The 10882-nt window shown below is 39.7% G+C and overlaps 1 protein-coding gene across 1 annotated transcript in view; it reads right to left on the bottom strand.

Annotated features, from left to right (window-relative positions):
- TICRR (TOPBP1 interacting checkpoint and replication regulator) overlaps positions 1-10882 on the bottom strand; it is an 18469-nt gene that overhangs the window by 6928 nt on the left and 659 nt on the right. The window contains exons 2-16 of the mRNA XM_085308757.1: positions 10528-10876; positions 9674-9959; positions 8813-9054; positions 8319-8562; positions 7639-7771; positions 6772-6914; positions 5819-6025; positions 4740-4888; positions 3843-3937; positions 3400-3493; positions 3139-3218; positions 2607-2849; positions 1910-2006; positions 1583-1655; positions 580-720 (exon numbers count right to left, since the gene is read on the bottom strand). Coding sequence (XP_085164883.1) covers positions 580-720; positions 1583-1655; positions 1910-2006; positions 2607-2849; positions 3139-3218; positions 3400-3493; positions 3843-3937; positions 4740-4888; positions 5819-6025; positions 6772-6914; positions 7639-7771; positions 8319-8562; positions 8813-9054; positions 9674-9959; positions 10528-10876 — 2576 coding nt within the window. The remainder of the gene's footprint in view (positions 1-579; positions 721-1582; positions 1656-1909; positions 2007-2606; positions 2850-3138; positions 3219-3399; positions 3494-3842; positions 3938-4739; positions 4889-5818; positions 6026-6771; positions 6915-7638; positions 7772-8318; positions 8563-8812; positions 9055-9673; positions 9960-10527; positions 10877-10882) is intronic.

Below are 10882 nucleotides of genomic sequence, written 5' to 3'. Positions count from 1 at the left end.
AGTTTGTGATGATCTTAAACAAAAGAAAAAAAAAAAAAAAAAAAAAAAATCAAGCAAGAGATTTACATCCAGAGCACAACATTAAAGTTAGGATGAATAAAGAAATATGGTTTCCAATAGGCTTCAGTTTAAGAATGATAGCCAATAGAGAAACACTGTATGTTGGTCTCCCTGCACTCATGAACTTTGAAACACCTATTAGATGATAGTTTAGTATCTACAAGCCTCCCCATCCCTTCAATATAAAAATAGGCAATATTATTAGTGTCAGACATAATTAACCTACTCTAATAACTTGCATTCTTCATCTTTCATTCACAGATCCTTATAATCAAGGATTTTTTTAATTTTTATTAAAAAAAGCATACAGAATTCAGTAAAAGATAGGTTTGGTTTCAATACCATCCTATTCACAATGAATAGGGTGGTATTGAAACATTGCCATGCTCACCTAAAGTATTTTCTCCTTCATTAAAAACATAGCACAATTAGTTGTTTCACAGAAAGGAGAATGCAAGAATGGGAWTTTTTGGCAAAAGTTCTTCCCTAGCAATTCTACATATGCAACTCATGCCCTACCTTTAGGRCCTTCATCACTGCATTTGTATCTTAGGCCTTCCACAGCAGATACTGACTGACTTCTAGGCATCTTCTTCGTGGACCTTTTTGATGGTGAAAGTATATCTTCATTGAAAAGGTTCCTCCTTACCTTTGTAACCTCTAAGAGACCAGACAAAGCAAAAAGTAATCACAAAAGGAGAATTAAGAAAGGGGGAGGGGAGGAGAAAAAAAAAGTCAATCACAGAAAGATCATTTTGTCAAGGTACTAGAGGTAGGAACACCACATACCAGTGTAAGGAAACAACTTTTCAGAGGCCAGAAAAGCACTGAAAAGAATTGTTTTTCTATTTCTGGATACTATCACTATCCATGCCCTCCTCAAATTCCAGTCTGGACTTATGAGTTTGCACTTTTCATACTTCCAGCAATAGACTACTGACAGATAACATGACAGAGATCAGCCAGTGAATTCGCAAAACAGAGTAACATGGAACGGGCCACTAAATCTTAAGTGAAGCACATGTGAGCTCTAGCAATAGGTATGAGATTCAATTTTATGAAGTGTTTTAAGAAAAGAGACATCCTGTTTTCCAGATGTTAGGCTGTTTATCTTAATCTGCCTGCAGCATTATCAGATGCTGAAATAGAATGTGTTATCTTCTGATTCTCTTAGAGGAGGAGGCAGTTCTAGGGTCTACTGGTATGAAAAGATGCCCTGTTTACTACTAAACTCCTATCCTCATTTTTYGTCCTCCGGGACAGAAGACAAATAGTTTTAAGATTCAAGAAAAACTGAACTGAAAAGGTTTCCTCTTCAGGATAAGTAAGTTTTCTGCATGTGTGAGTGCACACACAGCACAGCCACTCTTTTTCCCTTCCTCAAAGCTTTTGCAGAATTTTGCAAAGCTTCCTGCAGATTTCCAGCATGCGTCAGCATGATTTCATCATGGCTTACTAAAATTTACAGAGAGAACAACACATGCTGAAGACACCTTTCCATAGAAAAGCTAGAAGTCAGTACCTTGCACTGCTTCTTTCTGCAACAAAGGCATCTGTTGGGATTTCTCAGTGGCAAGGCAAGAACGAGAGTTCTCCTGAAACAGAAGTTAGATTCACTAGCAGTTTAAGGTTACAACTACTATGAATGAATGCAAACAGTAAGCTCCAAACCACCTATTTAGTCATTAGTTAATTTTCAGGTTCTCCAACATTATTCTTGCTTCCATATAGCTATAGATACACCTACTGAGTGAATACAGAGCAAGATTTTGTACTTAAGTCTCATTTCACAATGTTGCTGCACCCCTGCAGAAGCAACCCATACAAAATCCTTCTGTGAAATCTTTACCTTTCTGATGGGATTCTTGGCTACCTTGGGAATCTCAATTTGACGCAAGTTCTGCGGTGCTTCTGTCATGCTCCTGTGCCTGGCTAATACGTTATTCCTTTAGAAATTATTAAAAAAAAAAAAGTCAGCTACACTTCTGATTTTACTTTAACTTATATGACACCTTATATTGAGCTATGACTCTAAAGATAGAACGTCTTGACCTATATTCAGGATGCTAGTTCTTTGTGTTGGTGTCTTATTCATATTGCAAACCGTCCTTCAATATCATGACAAAGTTGCAGTTACAGCTGCTTATAAAGCAGGTATTAAAGTTTATTTCTTAAATTGTTAAGAYGAGCATAGGGTTCCTACTACAGAGTCCTACAATAAACTGCATTCTTAACTTTAATGATTTGTGGTCATCTACTGCACAAAACAACACCCTTTTTTTAATGGGAGAAGATCATGAATTCTACCCCTGTATAAAACACACATACAGAATCAAGGTCACACTTTCAGATAACGAGCAATAGGGAATTAAATTGAAAAGTGGGAGTCCTTAATATTCCCTCAGACACCCAGTGCTATCAGTAAATGTCAGCTAGTCCTACCTAGCTATCCAGGAACAGATATCAGAATGAAGGAGCGATAGTTTAGATGCTCCTCAGCCTCAAATTAGGCTGCAACAAGCTGATATTCTATTTGGAATTGTTACCTTCTTTTTTTGGCAGATCGAGTGCGTAGCTCCTCCAGTTGATCACTGTCAGTGTGTAGACAAACAGTGCTGGGAGTTAGAGTAGATGATAGAGAGTGTGGAAGGCCTGGAGACTTGCTATCCAGAGTCACTGAGTCATCACTGAAGAAGTCTGAAGGCAGAACAGATGCCAGCTTTGGGGGTATTTGTGTACCTAGACTGTAGTAAAGATCTCCAAGGGTCTTCGGTATAGAATCCATATAACTAGAGTATCAGAGAGAACTCACATCAAATAGAATCCACCATAAAACTCCACCAATTTTTTAATCCCAAATTTTGAACCAAATCTTTACCCGAGCTTCAGTTAAAAAAAGGTAACCATTTATTTGCTAAACAGCCACCTTCTCTTCAAGTAAGATAAAAGTGTAACAAACAGAATGCATCCAAACTTGTCAAAATCACAAAGTCAAAGCTGCAGATTGTTGTTTASTCATAAAAGATATCCACCAAAACCACAGCCCCCAATAAAACTTGGTCAACCTAAAGAACATACGATGCTAATATTTCCTCTAGAAACTTTGTAAGATATCCTGGGTCTTCAGTCAGGCACAAAATACGCAGCATCTCTGTCATCTGGAAGAGAATCAGGTGGGAAARTGGATTAGGCTGTGACAGCTGCAACACCAGATTCTTTAGCACAAAATACAAAGCACTACAGTAACATTACAGTAAAAGCATGGAAAACTACAGGTTCCAGGTCTACATTCCTGGATGGTGTCATCCAGGAACACAACCAGGTCTATAATTTACTTGCCTGCTCTAAAAGCTGCTCCATTTCATCAGTGTTGCTTTGTAGTGAAGAGCATTGAAGACATAACTCTAGACGCAAAAATACCTGAAGTCGGCACCTAAGTGAAAACAAGTAGTCATTTGTCACCCTTTTTTGTGGTGAAAACAGCTTATTTGCCTCAAAAGAATTGCTCAAAAAGCAATAAGCACAGCTCCTTTCGACAGCATGATTTGGTTAGTATTTGCTTTTGGCGGCAGGGGAGACAATTCATTTCAGATAAAGATTGTGATGCCTATCATATAGCGCATATATGTGCACTTAAAGAGCTGTTTTTACTGTGACCATAGATGCTTCCTGGAAGTTTTACCAATGCAAATATCTTTCCATTTGTACAAAAAAAGCCACCAGTAAAAATTGCTAACCAACTCTATAGTATTTTAGAAGCTGCAGYAGATAATGTATCTCACTCTCTGATTTTGCTTTCCTTCTCTGAGCCATGCTGTTGCCTGAGAGTTTTGCTGGTCTTCAGGAGATGGCTTCTGACTCTTTCCACACAGGCCACCTGCAGATATACACAATTACAAGACTTCAAGTGAGTTCCCGCTCCACATGGTAGATTCCCCACCACCACCACTTGCTCCATGGATATAGTTCCATTTCCCCCCCTCTCCTTAAAGAAATTCTCTCTTCCAATTTCAGTAGCAAAGTTGTGTTCAGGCAAGACAACAGAAGAACACATAGCTTGAAATCAAAAAAGGTCACGGGCCTGCTTGTAGCTTCAGGGCATTTTAAGTAACTATGGATCTGTCTTTCACATTATTTTCTTCAATTAGTCACAAGCTGACTTACTTTGTTTTTTAAGTAAGCAAGAAATAATTCTAATGATTACAACTTAAACAAGAAAACCCTTCAGCATTCTCTTTTCTGGAGAAGTAGGGGATGTAGGTTAACAATGTAAACCAAACCCAGAYACACAGCTTTAAGATAACTTTTTTKTAAAACACATTATTTAGAATATTAACTTTGAAAGAAGTAAAATCTGAATTCAAAGTGAGGTTGATATCAAAAATAACARCTTTTAGCAAAGGTATAAACTGATAATTGAATCAGATTTTCTTAAGTTCTTTATAGCTATCTGAAATCCTTCACTATTGTGAGAGCTCTGATAACATAGCTTGAAATTTTTTAGTCACATGCATCTTTGTATAAAACCTTACAGTAGACGAAATAAAGGTAATCTGAAATAGCAAGTTTGGACTTCCAACTCAGTAGTAACCCTGCCATGCAATTCTAGTCAGATCATGAACACTCCTACAGTGTAAATATTGTACATATGATCTTCATGCTCACATGCTCTTCCCTACCTCTCTCTCTTTGGCATCTTGTATTTTCAGGAACCTTTTAATGGCTGTGATCATGCCCTGGGCACACAGAAGTGAACTCCCTCCTTCCATAACAGCCTTCTGGTAGCTTGCAGTTAAATGGGACAGCAGTTCCTCCTCAGTTTTGAAGTCTGTAATAGGGAAATGTTACAAGTCAACTAAACGCCAGTACACCACAGCTTGTTGAAAAGTAGGAGGAGGTAAAAGGAGATCATNAAAAAAAAAAAAAAAAAAAAAACAGCAGTACAACTTTGCTACAGTAGAGACACATCCAGAGCACAAAACACTAATAAAAGCAGTCCCAAGTGCAGACCCATAGTAAGTGATAAACTTTGGCCTAAACAGATCAAAGCAAGATTTCGGGTTACTGCAACATCCTACTTTTGGCACACCAGTCCCAGAAAACAGCAAAGAAATTCCTGACTCTAGAAGTCGGGATAAAGAACAACTAGCACAAGAAGGCTTTTTACAAGTTTCCTTTCTACAGCCAGAGTTTCATTTCTGATGAAGTCTAGGCTACAGGTCTAGTCTCTTGTGTAGTGTAACAGTGGGTAATAAACTTTATTTCCAGACCACAAACAAAAACATATAAACTGGCACCGAAACTGAAGTCCATAGCCACTTCCACTTACAGCAGCAGCATGGCTTCTCCAAAATTTGAGAAGACAGAAACAGACAAGCACCAGAAGTATTTTCACAGAAAATGTTTGGCTCAAAGAAACACGGTCAAAAAAGTTCCTTTAATTTAGCTCTATTAACAAAGAGGGCTACATTCCACTTACACCTTGACAGCTGCTTCCCTTTATTTCCTTTAGGGAAAAACAGTTCCTTATTACTCATTTCATATGGGGGTGGGGCATGAATACTAACCTCCTGAGTAGTTATAACACGAACTCTTTAAAAAGACTAATCAGAATGAGAAAAAAAAAACATCATTCTGTGCCAACATGAAGATATAGAAATCAAAATATCCATTTGCTGCATAGCTCTCAGTACTCCATTATTTTCCTCCCCTTCCATAAAGATCCCTTATAACAGATACTAAAACTGATGACACAAACCTATTATTTTGAATGCCTTTTCCTTTTCTTCCAGCTTTTCATCCAATCTTTTTGCTAAAAGCTTCTGTGGGACCTTCTCATTCACTGTTGGTGGCACATCAGGTTGAAACTTCTGAGCTTTTACATTCAGTCTTGCTACATTCAGCATCTGCAGGGAACGGGACATGGTCTTCATCTTCTGCCTGACTGGAGTTCGGGGAACCCCACCTGCAATGCCACAAAAAGGGATGTCTACCATCAGACATACTGGAGCAAGAACTCCAGCTGAGGGAGGGCATAATACTGATCGTTTCTCATGTTGCTAGCAGTAAGAACAGTAACCTTCTAGCTGAAAATATGGTTTAAAGGTTTCTGGTTTTTTTGAAACAGAAATACAGTGAGCACAGCAGGTAGATACTTCTCTAAAGTGGATAATAATCCTTGTTCTACACAAAGGGCAGCTGCATAAACAGGATGTGGTCCTGGGTCACAGAAACAGAAATAAAAAATTAGAGTAAAATTTAGAGATACAATAGATCAGGATATATGCAACTTTGGTTAGCRTACTGCAATGCAGCGATGAAGCTCTTCCTAGAGGAGAGAAAGCTTTCATTTTTTCCAAATTAGAATCCAGTAAAGATGTTGCAATACTTAGTAGTAGTTGCAAAAGGTCCCTAATCCAACAACTAATGAAACTGCAGAACTCTGCACTCTGCTTTCCAGCAGTTTTGTTAGCCACACTGTGGGCTTGAATCGCTTAAGGAGTATTTTGGTATGTGCTAAAGGACAGCTTTAAYATGTTAATTATGTGGTCTCTAAATAAATAAAAAAACCCACACATACAAAACAAAAACCAACAACAACAAAAAAAGTGGCAGTGTGCCACTGTTCAAGAGGACAGATCTTTCTCATAGTCATTGAGAAAACTATCATCTTTAAATGGTAGTGTGCACATACTCCAAAGTTACACATACGTCTTTTTTTGGTATTTCCTGGTCCAGCTGTAGCAGATACTTCACTGGATTTTCTCTGGTACATCTCAGACAGAGTTTCTGAAAGTTCCACTTCAGATTGATAGATATCATCCTTCTCATTAGTAGAATTAACTTGCAGTAACCTATATGATGGCAAAAGCAATTCAATACAGGGACCAAAAAAGATGAAATAGGAGGCATATCCTCTGTCCTCACTGCACAGTAACAGGTTTTTCTAGTTGCCAGCCCAACTCTTTAGGGAAGTAACACATACTAGCATTCTTCCAGAATCTTGCTCAATAAAAATCCTTTCAGAATGATCATCAAATCAGAAACAAGTGTAAGAGTTGCTTTATATACAACGGATACACCACTGACTAAGGCCAAGAACATGCAGAAACAAGTTTGTGCAGACCATGCTATCCTGCATTAGGTGTTTTTAGATACTTAGCAAGCTCTTTGAAGAAAGCAGGCCTATCTGTTCCCACTAAGTACCAACTGAGATAACTACCACCAACATCTCAGTGAGTTTTTATCTGACAAAAAGAGGTGAAGCCTGTCACTTATCTTAGTGCTTTAGGCAATTTTAGGCCACCTACTGCTCCTGAAATGGTCAACACCTCAACCCAAACAGACTGCTACCTAGGCCATCCTTAAGGGTTTTTTTCGTTGTTGGTGGTGGGGTTTTTTGGGTATGCTTTCGCTTTAAAATATCTCAGTGTACATAGTAATAGTAATAATAAGAAATAGAAGCACAAGGAGAATTCTTCCATTCTCTAACTCTACATAATATGCAGCCAGGCTCCCTAAACAGGAAGTAGAAATCCTTGACCATTAATTACTCAGAGACATGTTTCAGAGAAATACCTGAATGACTCCATTAGATCTGAACTTGCTCCACAAGCATTTGATGAAGGATACCATGCTTCAAGTACTGAAGGATGCCAGTGTTCCGTACGGGACAGCTCCTGTTGGACCCACTCTGGCACAGGAGTTTCTTCTGAACAGAAAAAAAAAGTCAGAATGGAGATACATGAAGTGGCAGAAGCTTTGACCTTCACCGAGACTCTAAAGCAGAGAACTCAGCTTTGATCACAGAATGCAATAGTCAAAATATTTTTAATAGTCAAAACATCAGGCTAGGGAACTTGCAAGAAGATTCTATAATGCAAAGTAGCCCAGCAACATGCATAARTACTGCATTTCTATAATGCAAAGTAGGCCAGAGTAGTGTCTCTGCAGCCACACCCAAAAGCTTTGCTGGCCAGGGATGGCCCCATGTAGCACATTTTGGAAAAACTCATTCTAAAAGCTGCTCACCAAGCACAAGGAGGTGTGCTTTACCTTAAAGTTAACAGAAACCAACACTCTGCCACTGAAACAAAAAGATAAACCCTTGCAGATCTCAATCACAAACAAAGCCTGAGCTATAGAAGACAAAACAAACAAGCACCAAAATAACTCATCACTAAAGTAATCACTAGATTTAGTGACCTCTGCCTCAAATCAGATCTACAGATAATTAGAAGATGATTCCCAACACCTACCAGAACTAGTCAAAGACTCTTCCAGTGATGTGTCAATTTTACCCAGCACACTATTAACAATATCTRTAAGGTTAAGAGTATGGTCTTGGGAAGAGCTCTCCTCTACAGCCCCTCCAAGGTTGCATCGCTGAGCTTCAGCTGCCTTCTCAGAACTAAATGTAAACAGAACTGCAGTACTTTCAGAAAGCGGTGATAAAATAGCAGTGCAGGGACACAAAGTTTTGGATAGAGACACCTCAGCAACCTACATAAAAAGAAAAGGATGTTTGCATTACATAGTAATATCCAGAGGCCTACAGTAGCACACAATTTACAAATAGGCTATAAAGCTTACTTGATTTTCTAAAAAGGGTTCTGAACTTATGTTCACTCAAATGAACAATTCACAGCATAACAAACACCATCATTATTGTCTTTAAAGCATGACACACATAAGACTCTTTTAATGACCATTGCAGAATAGATATTGATTCAGGGCAAACAGGAAGACTTACCATGTGTAGTTCTTCAGTTAGTAGAGTCTTTAAAAGCTGATGAAAGAGTGATCTGTTTTGTTCTGCTTGTTCAGCCTGGGAGCTCTGCAATATCCAGCTCTCTGCAAGAAAGTTGCTAGCTTGCATCAAATTCCAGCCCGTCAAGGTACCTTTCAGGAAGATATTGACTGGATGCTGTGGTTGTCTTTGGCTCATGGCTAGAGGTTCCAAGATCACTACACAGTTTTGCTGCTTATCTTCTCCTGTGCAAGGTTAAGAATAAAACAGAAGTTTATAACGCGCAAAACAATTTTCATCCAGATGAAGAGACAACTTCAAAACAAGAAAAAATAAATTTGTAATTAAACTGGCAGCAAGTCTTCAGTAAATGCGTTATATAACTGACCTCCTCAAGCTCTCATAAAGGAGCAGAGTGCAAAGGACYACTAAAGAAAGAGACCACATACACTTCATCTTCCTTTAAAGCTGATCTGATCTCTTTTGAAGGTGCTTTTCATTTACCTGCTTAATTTAAACAAATTAAAGTAGCTGAGATAAAGCATGTAAAATATTTAATAGTGCACACAGAGATGGGACCAACAAAGAACTGTTCATAGACCCAGACTTCTGGTAAAAATGAAAGAGTGGTGAGACCAAACAAGGAATACGGGCTGAGAGCTGTCCTGTCAGAGGCACTGGAGCACATTCAGAAGATATATGCATATATATATGTATATATACACACATATATATATAAATATATAAGCTGTTAAATATCTCAAGTTACCTCTTAACATACTGTTCACAGGAGAAACATATCAAGGATCCTGCATGAGAGATCAGAGTTATTTCTAGGCATGCCTAACTACCCCTTTTCATTACCGTGCCTGCTGAGAAACAACACCCCTTCTTGCTGAGGGAATACTGCTCGGAATGCAGAGGGCTTCGAAAACAAAAAATTCAAGGTAGAATCCAAGGGCAGAAGCGTGGTCCATGGCATGAACTGTGGCACAGAGAAACTGGACTCTCCAAGAAAGCAATGAGCAAAACCTGCTCTGTGGTGACTCAAACATTGCATTAATATCTCAGATGACAAAATGGTGCCTCCCGCCTGGTGGATCAATTCAAACATTGTCCAGTATCCAACATGATCTGGAGATTCAAACAGCTGCAATAAAGCAACAGACAGGTCTCACGTTAGTTTTGGCAATGAGAAGTTCTCTATCCAGACAATGAACACAGATTATAGGCTTCTATAGGAATTGGCATAAGGAATGCATGCAATGCATTTCAAACATTTTCCAAGTGCTTTTATGGACTAAACTAGCCCTCCTAGGAGCACAGTAAAGAAAATACAACCATTGACTTAAGAGGCAGCCAATATCTTTGGGAACAGAATCCTGAATTTAGTATCTAGACACCTGAATTGTCAGACTGCTTATTCAGTCCTAAACAGCTATAACTCCCACCCAACTGAAAGCATAAGGCAACCCATCAGACAACACTTCGATGTCACTCAGTTGCTGATGTATCTTATTCTCCACAGGGATAACTATTTCAGTTTTGGGGCTTTTGCTTAACAGGATTACACAGCAGTTATCAGACTTGACCTCTCTTCCTTCTATTCAAAGATTACAGCATAAAGCTTCACATCCTCCCTTCTAAAACGGAGAGTAATCGAGGAAGACAGCCCATTATTGCTGGCATTGCAAAGGTGTGCTGCACCCTCCGGTTACCTTAGGCCACTCAGCAGTGTCCACCCAGTACAGCGTGATTTTCTGGTCTACGATCAGCTCCTGGACTCTCTTGGGCAGAAGCTTCTCCGCCAGCTCCTGAGCCGTGGACGGCTCACACGGGGAAGGGACGTCGCTCCCGGACACGAACTGCCGCAGTTCCCTCCGGGAGTGGGGGCAGGGGGAGAAGAGGAAGATGGCGTTAACGAAGCCCTCGGGGGGCGGCAGGCTCTCGGGGGGGTCGGCAGCAGCCAGCCCCGTCCTGCGGCTCCTGCGGAGGGGCTTGGTGGGGGAGGCGATCTCGGGGCGGTCCCACTGGTAATCGAGGAGCGTCTCCTTGAGGCCGTTGTGGGTCAGG

Source organism: Rhea americana, unplaced genomic scaffold, assembly GCF_003343005.1.
Source record: "Rhea americana isolate MKP2758 unplaced genomic scaffold, rheAme1 scaffold_28, whole genome shotgun sequence".
NCBI classification, from domain to species: Eukaryota; Metazoa; Chordata; class Aves; order Rheiformes; family Rheidae; genus Rhea; species Rhea americana.
The sequence above is the reverse complement of the archived record's forward strand: the minus strand, read 5'-3'. Positions and strand labels throughout refer to the sequence as shown.